This window comes from Solanum dulcamara, chromosome 1 (genome assembly GCF_947179165.1).
Source record: "Solanum dulcamara chromosome 1, daSolDulc1.2, whole genome shotgun sequence".
In the NCBI taxonomy this organism is placed as follows: Eukaryota; Viridiplantae; Streptophyta; class Magnoliopsida; order Solanales; family Solanaceae; genus Solanum; species Solanum dulcamara.
The window spans coordinates 7,241,149-7,256,099 of NC_077237.1; the positions used below are offsets into that span (position 1 = coordinate 7,241,149).

The 14,951-nt window shown below is 34.0% G+C and overlaps 2 protein-coding genes across 3 annotated transcripts; both read left to right on the forward strand.

Annotated features, from left to right (window-relative positions):
• Positions 1-6,795: 6,795 nt before the first annotated feature.
• Positions 6,796-10,156, forward strand: LOC129900191 (pentatricopeptide repeat-containing protein At5g04780, mitochondrial). Its single transcript, XM_055975121.1, has one exon. The coding sequence runs from the start codon at positions 7,052-7,054 to the stop codon at positions 8,918-8,920; it is 1,869 nt and encodes a 622-aa protein (XP_055831096.1). The 5' UTR covers positions 6,796-7,051; the 3' UTR covers positions 8,921-10,156.
• Positions 10,157-11,347: 1,191 nt separating this feature from the next.
• On the forward strand, positions 11,348-14,055 carry LOC129900199 (40S ribosomal protein S17). 2 transcript variants are annotated; one of them, XM_055975127.1, is made up of 2 exons: positions 11,348-11,471; positions 13,407-14,055. In XM_055975127.1, the coding sequence occupies exon 2, from the start codon at positions 13,434-13,436 to the stop codon at positions 13,866-13,868; it is 435 nt and encodes a 144-aa protein (XP_055831102.1). In that variant the 5' UTR covers positions 11,348-11,471; positions 13,407-13,433; the 3' UTR covers positions 13,869-14,055. The 2 variants fall into 2 exon arrangements, with proteins under 2 accessions (XP_055831102.1, XP_055831108.1); XM_055975133.1 differs by having other exon boundaries at positions 11,379-11,471; positions 13,395-14,055.
• Positions 14,056-14,951: the final 896 nt, after the last annotated feature.

Below are 14,951 nucleotides of genomic sequence, written 5' to 3' on the forward strand. Positions count from 1 at the left end.
ATTTTACCATACACTGTCTGAGCTAAAATTGGATCGCGAATCGGGTCGGGTCAATAAATTGATTAAGTCAGCATTTGAACGTTTTAAAGCATCAAAATATTTTATTTTCATTCCAAAACAGTAAGCAAGTTGAAGATAAGGGTTCCATGGTGTTCTTGGGTGATCAAGGTGAGTTTTAACGATTTCTACCGTTAAAATTTGTCCCCGTGCCTAGAAATGCTATCTTTATGCTTTGCACTCGGTTTCCCCTTCTAGTAATTGCGTTTGGAGCTGAAGTTAGAAATTATTTTTTCTTGATGTTTCTTCAAGCTTTACACATGTTTTGCTAAGGTAATCATCTCAGGACTCTTTTATAATCATTTTTACGAAGTTCTACGGACGTTTTTCCAAATTATAATCATATGGATAATCTACCGATTAAAACTCAATTATAAATTGTTTATAGGTGCATATAAGCTGCATATATTAGTGTTTGTGAAGCTTAGGACATAAGAAATAACTTTCGTGAAGGAACTACGGGCATTCAGACGTTCGTTGGAAAGGTATGTTAAGGCTAAACTTTGTCCTTCCTTTTATCACGAATTCTGAAAAATTTCTAAAACGCCAAATGTGATATTTTACTATTCTATTGTTAGAAATACCTTCTGTGAAAGGCATTGCGATCGCAGCTGAAGTATTTTCATTATTCTATTAGGTTGATACTCCACTTGTTCGGTTAAATAGGGTATTCGATATCTATATATGTCATTTTTTTGGCTTTCTTGACTATATGTCCATATGTGTGAATTCTTATTCGTCTTTGGGTGATGTAACTTAAAAATATTAGGAAAGACATTTAATATTAACAATCATTTCTTCTTCATTGTTAAAGTGTATTTTATAAACTTTAAAGTAACACGTCGATTCCCAAAAATCTCAAATATAATTTCTATGTTTAAACTACTAAAACACTTATTTTTTAAAAAATCCTTTTTTTGCTAATTATAAGTATAAGAACTAAGTGAAGTACCTTAAGCTCCTTGTGGACATCCTCAAGGTTAATTTATCTTTCTAAAAAGTTGAGTTAAGTGTTTAAGCTTATTTGAAAAACATATGAGGTTCCATGAGGCGTTTACATGCTATACGAAAGTAATAACGAAATTATGAGAATAAGAGTGCAAATGAGCCAAGATTGGCTAAGTTCTTGTTGTGGCCTGATATGTTCATTCAAAGTTCATATCATACATGGCATATTATGCATGGACTCCAAGCTATAATCGAAAGTAAGGGGCCTATTAGCCCAGAAGACTGGATATTGTACAGATGGCCACAGGTTGACAATATGATGCCGGTTAGCTACCAAAAAGATCATAATTATTAGCATTTGGTTAGGTATGTCATGCATTTGTATTTATATATATGTATTCACGACATACGATTATATGGGCATACTATACATATTTGTTTAGTGTGAGGTCAGATTTCGGCCACGGAGGCTATCGGAGTTACATTTTTATTTTATGCGTGCAGGTCCAGGTAAAGATTCTGATCGACCCCTCCGCTAGAATTCAGGGTTCAGCAGTGAGTTGATAAGCTCCACCTCTTCTTGGAGATTTTATAGGATGTTTAATTTTGTTGTACAGTTTGGGTATAGTCGGGGCCTTGTTCCGATAGTTCTTATGACACTCTTAGAGGCTATTGTGGACACAATGTTCTGGGTTTCCTTTTTGTAGCTCTCAATCTCCATCCCATAGGTTTGGCATATATATATATATATATATATATATATATATATATATATATATATGTATGTATGCATGAATGTCTTCAGTTGCAGCTTCGTCGGCTAGCTAGTATTTTATCATCTTGGTTTATCTACCTTTGATTATATGATTTACTGTTATTTAGGTCATGACCTTAACAATGCAGGCTTAGTATTTCAGATGTTGTGCTGCCCGATCTTTTGGTCCCCTAGTTTAGTTAGCTAGTATGTTTTATGTCTAAATCGATCAATCACGATATCGAGTGTCAGTCGCACCTCTCCTATTTTGAGTGTGACGAGTACCAAACAACACGGTACTCAACAAGTAAACTCCTAAACACAAAGTTAAGTAATATAGAATACAAGTACTCCTACCACTTAAACCTAACCTCTGACACTACAACCTGCACAAAATCATCCAACCTAGAAGTTCATAACACAGCTTAACAACAACACTCTAACAATTACAGATCCTTAATAACAAGCACAATATTCATTTATTACAAGTTTTAGAGAAAGGCACTTACAAGTTCATAATGATAGAGATATGCAATACAATGAAATGAAAGGCTAAGTATAGTGATGCATATCTGACCTAACAATACACACTCGCTATCTTTCAGTCTGGACTCATAGGGGACTTATCAGTCTAATATCCGTTGCGGCATACAACATGTCCCTCAAAACGATACATCCTTTTTTATTTTATTTTTCTTCCGTAGTTCACACAACACTTGTCATAATTGTGTCTCAAAATCAATGGAAATAAGCATGTTCACACAAATAATGAGGAGATAACCATTTTCATATCAATGCACAATTCACAACAACACAATCGTGATACAACATCCAAAATTAATCAATAAACCATTCAAATCATTCTCAACATATCACACATCAATATGTAAAAATTAAGTCTCCTTTTATTACTTCCTTTTTCATCATTATGATCATTCAATATGAACAATACAATCCATCACAAAGTCTGATTACTCTCCAACATAAACAACAAGGAAATACATGATTATATACACTTAACAAGGGTCGAGAAGTTCACTTGTCTCAAATAATTGAACAATCACTTCGGGACTTGAGTCTTCCCCTTTCGTTGGCTTGCAAATCAATGCAATCTATTCAAATAAATAATCACAATAAGCTTTCGAAACTAACGACACACATATTATGATATGTCTATCCTAGACCCAAAAACTCACACAAATCTATAATCAAGTTCCTAATCTGATGTCAATTAACATGTTAACTCTCATATTATCCAAATTTCAAGCCTAGTGTTAAGTTTCAATATCTCAAATATCATCAATTTAATTGTAATCATATAATAAAATATAATTAGTATTATCTCTCAATATATCAAAATTTGAATCATAATATGATAATTAAAAAATAATGATTAAAGCCGAAACCAACTGGTTACTGAATCAGTGGTGCACTATGAAAACAAATTGTAGAATTAATCTATTTCTATTGTTTTAATCTATATATCATTCCACCCAAAATCATATATAATCATTGTCCAATTATTATTCATAATCATTTTCCAAGGATTGACCCATAATTATCCATAATCGCCCTTACCCCCAATACCCAAGAACACTACAGTAGTAATGAAATTGAAAAATTAACATTTGAAATTCTGATTCTCAACTCCAATAATATAACAATATCCTCTATCCATATATACAGTTACAATGATTAAAGCTTGGGTTATCTGATTTTTGGCTGTCACCCAAGTCCTCCTCGGGAGGTTAGTTTTTTCTCTCCTCAACTTATATTATAAGAATGTTAAATCTCACTAACTTATTTCGATATATGGTTCAAGTGGGATGGGAATTTAAATAAATTATGGATTTAACTCATTAATCATTAATTAAATTAAAGGGTAGTCCAGTGCATTAAAGCTTTCATTATGCGCAGGATCCGGGGTAATCATTAATTAAATTATTTATTTAAAATACTTGTCAACTAAACAATCGTAGTTAAATGAATAGTCCAAAATTTTTATTTAAATTTACGGAAAAGGTCATTTATGAAAGAGTGAGGACTAGTTCTCAAAATGACCTAACGGGTCTGTCATGCCCCGAGAGGGTACCCTAGGCGTGACCGGCACTCAGAGACTATTGTTGGCCCCAAGTGAACCACTTGGTCCATTCATTTATCCAAACCCTCAGCTGAAGATGTAATATAACTCGAAAGACAAATAACTCAAGTGGGCACTCAACACCTCATTAGTAATGAAATGATATACTAAAAATACTCAAACATAATGTAATCGAACTTCATAAACTCAATAGTGAAATTAAGGTTTAAAAAGAGACTCTAACACTGTTCATGAAGCCTCTAACTCAACATTAGAAAGGTGTCAAGACAAGTGAAATGGCTATCCAAGAATAAAAAATGAAAGAACATAAATGAGCCCTTCGGATGTATGGAAGTCTCACCAAAAGCTGAACGGAACATAGTCTTCAACAATGTGCCTGTTGAGGACCTCTATCACCTATATCTGCATCATAAAATGATGCAGGTCAAATGGTGTCAGTACATAAAATGTACGAATATGTAAAATAACTGAAAGAAAACTTATTCAAAGATACTCAACTCAACTAAACTCATAGGACTCAACTCTGAAAATAACCCAACTCAATAAAGCATGCAATATGTGTAAAAGAATGCTAAAATATATGAATAAGTAAATGTAACGTAGTATATACAAATATAATATTTTACTTTTTGGAGAGTTTTTCTAACTGACAACCATCACTTATGAGTCAGTGATGATACAACGAACCGATGTCGTTGCCACATCCATTCAATATCTTACCAGAGTAATGAAAATCAATATCTCTGGATCCAATCATCAAGTCTTATTTTGGGACAACAGAGGCGTAGCCTCTATCCTACATTGGCTATCTAGTTGTGGGGTTTGAGTCAATTAAACTCTTATCCAACTCAGTGCTCAATACTACTCTCAAAACATGTGCTCATATTAACGTCATCATTTAGTCTCATTGCACTTTTTATTTAAACATCAAATTTATCTCAAAACATCATCATCATCATCATTGCCTCTTCATCAATCATTACACTGCTTGATTAAAATAAAACTTTATTTACGTCGTCATCAAAATATTTTGTTCAAAATCCTCATTTAACTCTACTTTCAATTTCATCAAACTCATTAAAATATGCTTCATCTCAATTTGAAGACAATACTTTATTTTATGCATGAAAATCATCAATCTCGATCTTAAGTAATACATGGACAAAGTATGCCATAACTCAATTAAGGTTCATGTGGATGAATGCATGGATATTCTCTAAATGGCTTCTCAACATCAGGGATATCATCAATACGAAATTAAACGTAGAAAACTTCAAGAAAGTATCAATTGACATCAAGAACTCAATTCTAGACTTAGGGCAAAACTCAACTCGAACTCAATTTTGAAGAATTACATGTTGGGCACGTGGGCGGACTTAGCCCAATACCTTGAGTAGCCTTACATACCCGAAAATCGAAGAACAATCGAAACTCAAAGACCTCGCTTGAAAACCTTGAATAGTAACCTTTTCTCCTCTCCAATCCTTGCTCTTAAATAATCTAAGTATTAAATAAGGGTATTTACATATATGGTAATGATAAGGGACTCAAAATAGTCCCAAAACGTCGAGGTTTTGATTAGAAAAGGTGGAAAAAGACCAAACTACTAGTCATAAAATTCGACTCTGGCCGTCTATGGGTTGTTCTTACGAGTCGTCATTTCTTCTACGAATCGTAAGACCCATTTGTAGAAATTTTGTGCATATTCCAGTAGCTACTGGGATGTGACGCTAAAGTCTACGATTCATCGTAAGAATTTCTATGAGTCGTAATCAAGACTTGTAGAAAAAACCCTAAAGACTGAAATTTTTCTAAGTGTGCCGAAGTTCTACGAGTCCTTTCTACGATTCATAAAAAAGTCTATGAGTCGTAGAGTGGAGTCGTAACGTTTGATGATCTGTCATACTTTAGTTAAATAGTTATGACTTTTTAGTTCGAACTCGAAATGAGGCAATTTAGTGGCGTTGGAAAGAGGAATAAAAGACCTTTTATTTGATAGGTCATGGGCCACTTAATTATTTATATTCTAGGATATATGATCGTTTGAAGTTGACCCAAGTAAAATCTTATATCGAAACTCAATCGGTAAGAAAGCTTTCAAAACTTTGTGTTAGAGGATTCTTGTGACCCTAATTCACATCAAATACACTTCAAACACTCAAGAATCAATCATAATAATTATATTACAATTAGAGTTTATTGGATTCAGGCCTATACGCATACGAAGAATCGTTCAGAGCTTAGCATAGAAATTTTTGAGGTGTTACAAGGTCATTACATGTAATAAATAAAGGAGAGAGGTGTCGTGGAATGAAATAAATAAAGGAGAGGTACAAAAAAGAATAGGTTTAAATGAAGTTACCATGAATGTAAAGTTGAACCATGACGATATGCTTAGTGACTAATTTAATAAGGCATATATGTTGGATATAGCATGAAGTCATATGTCATGACTCACATACTAATGTTTTATAATATTTTTTTTCTTTTTTTCTTTTCAATTTTGAAATTTTTAAAGAGAGATATCATAATGAAATGAAATAAATAAATGAAAAAGATATCATGAACTAAATGAAATAAAAGAAACGCACATTAAAAAGGAAAAAAATGACAGAGATTTAGATGAGGTGTCATAATTGAAAAGTTAAAATCATGATGATCTAGTATGATTTGTGAGTCTTCAAGTATATACAATATATCAGGAAGACATATCAATCTATCATGACTTGCATATCATGAGAATGTATAAATTAATACAGATCTTTGATCTCATTTACGATACTAAGATACACCATAAGACTAATAAATTGATTCGAAATCTCATTATAAATCACTTGGCCTACAAAAACAATCTTTATTGACCTATAATTACAGATATTAGTTCCTCTTGTCGCTATTTTTGTCGCTCAACTTAACAATATTTTAGTATAAATTTTCTGCATTAAATTTAAAAAAGTCATTTTTCACAAAAATCTCGAAACCAAAGACAATATATAAGTAGCAGAGATATCTTGTATTACTCGCAAATCATATCGAATCGTCCTAATTTTTTAGAGTTACAACCAAAGATAGAAACAAGGCCAATAGGCAATATGACTTGCTCTAATAAGTATTTTTCCCTTATTGAACCTAAGTCCTGTATTGTTGAGTTTAAACACTTTGAACTCCAGCACTGTGAGTAAAGCCATGAAATGAAACTCTTACGAAGATGCAAGTTTTCCAATCTGTATAATGCTCGCCGGAGAAATTTATCCTCCGTCGCCGATGCTACACTTCATAAATCCGATGATGAAGAAGACAATATTTGTGGGGAATACAAAGATTCAATCATTCTACCATATTTGCACCGCACAGTACAAGAATGCGCAAAAACAAGGGCCGCCATGAGTGGAAAATCTGTGCATACCCAGATCATAAAATCTGGGTATGAAGCTGATGCATTGACAACAAACATGCTCATCAACATGTACTCGAAATGCGGATTTATTGATTTTGCTCGCAAGGTGTTTGATGAAATGCCTCAAAGAACCCTTGTTTCTTGGAACACGCTAATGGGTTCGTATATACAGAACAGAGATGAAGATGAAGGTCTCCGTCTTTTCGTTCGAATGCTAAGGGAAGGGAATAAGGTTAGTGGGTTCACAGTTTCAGGTGTTCTTTGTGCTTGTGCTGCCAAGTTTGCTGTTTTAGAAAGCAAACAATTGCATGCTTTTGCTATTAAGGTATCAGTGAAATCTAACGTTTTTGTGTCAACTGCTTTGCTTGATGTTTATGCTAAATGCGGGTTGATGAAAGATGCTTTTCGTGTTTTCGTTTCCATGTCTGAGAGGAATGAGGTTACTTGGAGTTCAATGGTTGCTGGATATGTCCAAAATGAGCTGTATGAGGAGGCTATAATGTTTTTTCACAGGCTACAAAAGTCCGGGATAGAGCATAGCCAGTTTACTCTTTCTTCGATTATATCTGCTTGTGCTGCAATGGCTGCTTTGTTAGAAGGGAACGAAACACATGCTATAGTATGGAAAACTGGTTTTGGTGCCAATGTTTATGTGGCTTCGTCTCTTGTAGACTTATATGCGAGATGTGGAAGTATTGACGAAGCTTATATTGTTTTTTCAAATGCTGAGGTAAAGAATGATGTAATATGGAATTCAATGATTTCTGGCTTGGCTAGAAATGCGCGGCCCTTAGAGGCTATGAAGTTTTTTGAGAAAATGCAGTTAGCGGGATTTTACCCGAATGAATCGACTTACGTCTCTGTGTTATCTGCTTGTAGTTATATGGGTCTTGTTGACAAGGGGCGGATATATTTTGACAAGATGAAGAAAGAGCATAACTTGTCTCCCAATGTATATCATTATTCATGTATGGTTGACATTCTTGGTAGAAAAGGTTTGGTTGAAGAAGCTAAGGATTTAATAGAAAATATACCCTTTGCTGCAACTGCTTCCATGTGGGGTTCTGTCTTGGCCTCTTGCAGGGTCTATGGAAATGTTGAGGTGGCTGAAATTGCTGCTAAACATCTGTTTGAGCTCGAGCCTAATAATGCTGGGAACCACGTGTTGCTTTCAAACATATATGCTTCCAAGAGAAGGTGGGGTGACGTTGCATCAACAAGAAAGCTTCTTAAAGACAGTGAAGCGAAGAAAGAAAGAGGCAAGAGTTGGATACAGATAAAAGACAAGGTTCACACGTTCATGGTCGGGGAGAGAAATCATCCAAGCATTATAGAGGTTTATTCAAGATTAGATGAATTGTTGGTAGGTATGGAGAAGTTAGGTTACAAAGGTGAAACAGAACATGACCTGCATGATGTGGAAGTGAGCAGAAAACATGAGCTTCTGAGACATCATAGTGAGAAGCTTGCTTTTACTTTTGGATTGATGTGTTTGCCCTCAAATGCTCCTATAAGAATTATGAAGAACCTCAGGATCTGTGGGGACTGTCATTCTTTCATGAAGTTTGCTTCAAAAGTAACACGGAGGGAAATCATCGTCAGAGATGTTAATCGTTTTCATCACTTTACTAATGGATCATGTTCATGTGGAGAATTTTGGTAAAGAATGCAACTGCTTTGGATTTTAGATCCTTTCTCTGAACCAAGTGTTTTGGTTCAGAAAGGTTTAAAAAGTAATTAAAATATGGTTCTTGTAGACCTCGACATGTATAAGAAATCAGAGGCATTATATCACGGGGAAGTTTATTGCCTGTTATCTCAACATAATGACTTTACAACAACAATCTGGTTAAAAAACACTTTTCCTCCGAGCATCTGATGTGATCACAAACTTTGTAAACAAGCTGGACTCCAGGCAGTGCCTTTCCCATAATATGATGAGTGAAGACCATCAGCGACATCTTCCAACACCGTCAGGTTAGATGCTTATGACATCCAGCCAGGGGTCAGAATGCGCTTGTACAGGGTCTTTGGTGGCAATTCAGTGTCACCAAAGGAAGGTTATCCAGGAATATAATCAAAACACCAAGTCATCGAGAATCTTATGGTCCTTGTGAGAAAACAAGGAAGAGTGTATACGTTGTGACTTTGCTGCGCAGCTGCTGATCCGTGACTAGTATCAGGTGGAAATTTGGAGTTTGAGAAAGGTGAATCTTAACAATACTACTACCTCTCAACCTAATGGTCTCCTCATCTAGCAGGAGGGATTATTTTACTTTTGGATCGAACAAGAACTGATAGCTTGACTGGACTAACTGAGTGTGGAGGTAACCTGGTTGATGAACGTAAGGAGATATTATTCGTTCGCGAAGCTGCACAGCTCATTTACCTCCTGAAGTTTGGACATTTCATTTGCAAGGGGAAGGAAATGATATGATGATGGAGATGGTAGCCACCTCTTCTAGCTGATATTTTAGCTCAGGTAATTGTAATAAGGTAGCCCATTTTCTGATGAGGAGTAATTTGGAGGGACTTCCAAGTCACAAACATACCGTAAAGTTGTCTCAGTGTGACCTAAAGGTCACGGGTTTCATGAGTGGTACTCCACTCTCCAACACTCTTCATATCAATCATTATTTATTAAGAGACGTCTAACATTCAAAGTAAATAAGTAAAAGTGAACGGAAGGGAATATATCATTTGTCAAGTAACAATTAAAACAAAGTGAAGTGCTAACCTAACACAATTACGACTACTTCTAAAACACACTAGTTCATGTTACACAACAAAATCGAATATATAAGCACTTTTAGTTGTAATAAAGTACAAACCAAAGAACATACCAAATCATTTCAAATCATACTTGACAACAGATGCCACACATGATGAACCTTCTTAGAGTCTATTTGAAAACTAGCTTTTAAGTTATTTTTTAATTTTTGAAAGTGCTTATCTAATAAAAAAAGTGTTTAAAATTAAATAAAATTTACAAAAAGGAGGTCAAAAGCTACCCCCCCCCCCTTGATTTTTTTCTTTTTGACTTAAAAATTATTTTTAGCATAAAAGTCACTTTTAAGCCAATTTCTTACCCTTGTTTTGCCTAGACTTCATTTAGACTTTTGGGTTTAAAATTGGGGCTAGGGTTAGGTTTACCATAGTTTTTTTCCTTAAAAATAAGAAAAATATCACTGCCTCACTATAACAATTTTCCGTTATAATAATATTTCAAGACATGAATTTCTCGAGAACTGATTTTTCATGTTTTGTTTTGACTTCTCCATAATAATACTCTATCTATATCAATAGTGACTTTTATTATTGCGGTACATTCTTTGTAAAATTACCCCTTTATAATAACTATATTCAAATATTGTGTAATAATATTTTATTAAAATAAATATTTTGTATAAAAATAAAATATTAAAATATTTATTGTAACCATGTTAATGCAATCCACATATAAATTTTAGTATGAATATCTAAAAGAGAAAAGTATTTAAATAGTGCCTATCAATTATGATCATAGCTTTACGAGAAAACATCATTGGTGTATGTTTCATTTACATTCATACTCTTTCTATTATTTATTTTTTTGGGTTAAATTGGTTAATAATTTTTTTTTCTTATTGGTACACAAATCATTAAATTAAATTATTGCATACTTTTATTTATAACAACTAAATGAGATATAAATATCAAATTTCATTACATATATATAACATCACTTCACTATAACAGACATGATATATTTAGAGACATATTACTACTATAACGAGGTTTGACTATATAAAGTCCTAGGGGGTGTTTGGATTGACTCTTTTAAATAACTAAAAGTTAAAAGCCATAAATTAGCGATACCCAACTTTTGGTTTTTTACTTATCTTTGTACTTTTTAAATCTAAAAGTAAATGCTTAAAACCTTTTGTCTTCTCAAACACCTCAAAAACAACAAACAAAAAAAATATTAAAAGTCAAAAACTACTTAAAATATGTCGATCCAATCACTCTTTAATTTAGTTTTTGGCAAATTTTATAGAGGACATACAAGCGGCCCAAAACAATTGGGCCAAAGAGGAAGAATTGTTTTTTCTCAGCCCATTTATTCCTAGTGATGATACTGAAAACCCTAATCTCCTTCTCTTATATTTTTTCCATTGAAAGCATACATTTTCTCAGTTGCCGCACTCGAGTCCTCCGCCGCTCAAAATCTTCAAGTAAGTATTTTGCTTTCTGCAAATTTCACTTCTTTCTATATCGTTACATGATTTATCTGCTTGTTTATTGATCTAATTATTCCATTTTACATTTGTTTTTACTGTTTGATAGTCCTCAAGGGAAAATTGGTTGTGTTGTGTGTTCAGAGTAGTCTATGTGCGAAATGTATACTATAATTAAACAAACACATTTAGAAATTTGGTACATTTGTGTATTTTTACCAGTTAATTTCTCAGAGGGTCATTCAACTAGTTTTTATTATCTTAAAAAGTTAGTGACGGTTGAGTGGCTTAATTTGGTAGTATTTGATGTTTTGTTACTAAGTTTGATAAATCATGATTGTATTTACTAACCACACAGAAGTTTAGAGCAGTTAAAGCATATGGTTTGTGTTATATCTGCAGTCTGAATCTGTTAGTCCTTGGTACAGAATATAGGATAAACTATGTAGTTTGGAGTTGATTCACCGGGTATTGTTTATTATCCGTATGATTTGTTTGAACTTGAAAATTTGAGGTTGATCTGTTATGTAGGATTGTAGCATTTCATGTCGTTTGGCTGAGGAAACAGGATGTTGTGTCCTGTAGTTGGAATTGTCATCTAAATCTCTTTAATTGGAGTATATCATTATGAAAACTATTAGCCTGTATGGATTGACTTATTTTTAAGCAGCTTATACGTTGAAAACAGCTTATAAGTTAAAAAAAAATTGTTTTTTTAAAACTTATAAGTTGTTTTCAACTTAGAGGCCGTTTGGATGTGACCAACTTAAAGCCCCTTTGGACGTATTTGCCTAATGCTAACTTTAAGTCATAAAGCTCTTAAAATTAGTCAAAAATGAGAAGTTAGGATTCCTAACTTTTTTTTTCTAAGTGCTTAAAGTCATTTTCTTTGACCATGAAAATTATTTTTATATCCCTTATATTTTAACTAAATTCTCAAACTATCCTTTTTATTCTTTTAACCATAAAATTCACACCATTTTTCTCATTTAAGCACTTTTATCCAAACACTCAATTGCTTATTTATAAAAATAACTTTCAGCACTTCATACATAAAAGTTACTTTTTTAAGCCCATCCAAACGGGCTCTTATAAACTGCTTAAAATAAGTTCATCTAAATAAATTCAACTATTTATTGAGACTTAATTTAAGCCCAAAATGACTTTAAGTTGGCCAACCAAACACTCAAAAAAGCTGAAAACAGCTTATAAGCCAATCCAAAAGGCCTCTATATCAGAAATTCGAGTTTAGCAATAAATTCGAGTTTAGCAATAATTTGAATAAGACCTGTGATGAGGAGTTCTTGAGTTGGATATTTTTTGTCTTTTTGTATTTCGTTTATAGTTTTGAATTGGTTTATTTGAGTGAACGATTGGCCTTGGTTGTTCCATGATGACAAGTTTTTTGCTATTTATTCTTCACATGATTGAGATTTGATTGATTTATATGCTTTAAAAGTCAATTTAAGAAGCAGAGGGTGCGATTGCATTGCTAGAGACGACGTATGTAATGTGAGAGTTGCACATGGGATGAGGATACTAATACAAGGGTTTAGATTTTGACTAGTATACTTATCTTGTTTAAGGTGTAGGCGTTTGTTCTTTCTAGATAGCTAGGTGTTTGTGGCTATGAGATGGTTTTGTACAGATACACTGGTGATCGATAATTGTTAGTTACCAAAAAAGGTCAATAATTTTCAATTAGTATTTGGAGGGTGCGGTCTAGTGGGTCCTCACACCATTGTTATTAAAACAAGTTGTGTTTGGAGTGTTTCAAGCCCTATTGGAGTGCCCAGTTATAGATGATTCATTCAACTGACCCCAACTATGTTTGTGATTAAGTCATTGAAGTTTGATTCGCAAAAATTCAGTATGATATACAGATTCCTGTGAAGGACTGTTTCAGTAATTCTTATTTAGGTTATTTAACAGGTTTCATACTAAGAAGCTTCAGCAAGGATGGGTCGTGTACGCACCAAGACCGTGAAGAAGTCGTCCAGACAGGTAATTGAGAGGTACTACTCAAAGATGACCTTGGATTTTCACACCAACAAGAAGATATTGGAGGAAGTTGCCATAATTCCTTCAAAGCGTCTCCGCAACAAGATTGCTGGGTTCTCCACCCACCTTATGAAGCGTATTCAGAAGGGACCTGTCAGAGGCATCTCCCTGAAATTGCAAGAGGAGGAGCGTGAGAGACGTATGGACTTTGTTCCTGATGAATCTGCCATTAAGACCGATCTGATCGAGGTTGACAAGGAAACCCTTGACATGCTTTCAGCCCTTGGCATGTCTGACCTTCCTGGTGTTGTCAAGCAGGCTGCAGAACCAGCAGCAGTAGCAGCTCTCCCAACCTTTGGTCGTGGTGCTGGCGGTTTTGGCAGGAAATACTAAGACTACAACATATAATGTGAACAAATTTAAACCGAGTTTTTGGTAGACTACATGTTTTAGATATATCTCCCTAATTTTGGTCAAGGACTGTTATGACTTATGCCAAAGTTCATGTTATTTAGTTTTGAGGGCTGATGGTGAACTCTTGAATCTTTGGTTCTAAATGCAAGCTATTTATTTCCGATTACATTTGCTGCTGGAGAGTGTTACATGGTACATTTTTGTTCTTACGTCTAGTCGATCCACTTCAATGTATCTTAAGTCCTTATCCTTTTTATTTTTTTGTTTATTGGTGGAATTAATAAATGAGATTAGAACTCTGAAGTTAAGCGGGTGTTGTCTAACATTTCTTGATTTTCTGGTAAGATGTTTCTCAAGAAGTCAAAGAGGTTGGCTTCTGGTAAAGTATAATAACAGATACTAGCCTGTAGTTTTATGCAAAAAACATTTCTTTTAGATAACACTATAGTATGACTAGCATTTAAGGGAATTGATAGCATAAATAATTTTTAATGAAGTTAAACCCAGGTTAGGGTTAAAGCACTTCATATTTTAAGGTGACTTAATTTCTAAAGTTCTAACGATTCAAGACTTCTAATTAAGATTTGTCAAAGTGATTCTTAAATGTTTTTGGAATTCAGCATTCTACTATTTATAGTGATAATTTCCAAAACATTATTGGAAGTACCATGAAATATGGTACTAAATCGTCAAATTCATTCCTGCTATATCCAGTCGATTCTCAATGACAAAAAGTATAGCATTATATTTTGACAAACAGGTGAAAGCTAGGAATCTATTTCTTAGTGAGGAAGAATGACCTTGTTATAAATAACAAGATGACGTAAATTGCGTAGCGGTTTAGAATCCAACTAAGACTTGTGTATGTGGCTATTGCAGCTAAACTAATCGAGAACGGAGGAGGGAAAGGGTGACATACATCAAATGGATTAGAGTTATCACAGAATTGGAAGAGGTTCGATTCCTCTTTGATGTTGTTAAGCTGAGAAGAGCCCAAAGTGACCCCCAAACAACAATGCTCTTCCTTATATGGAGTTTGGAAATAATGCTCCTTCTTCATAT

Bases quoted from the DNA above. Each gene is read 5' to 3' on its own strand.
- LOC129900191 (XM_055975121.1), top strand. From the start codon at position 7,052: ATGAAACTCTTACGAAGATGCAAGTTTTCCAATCTGTATAATGCTCGC.
- LOC129900199 (XM_055975127.1), top strand. From the start codon at position 13,434: ATGGGTCGTGTACGCACCAAGACCGTGAAGAAGTCGTCCAGACAGGTA.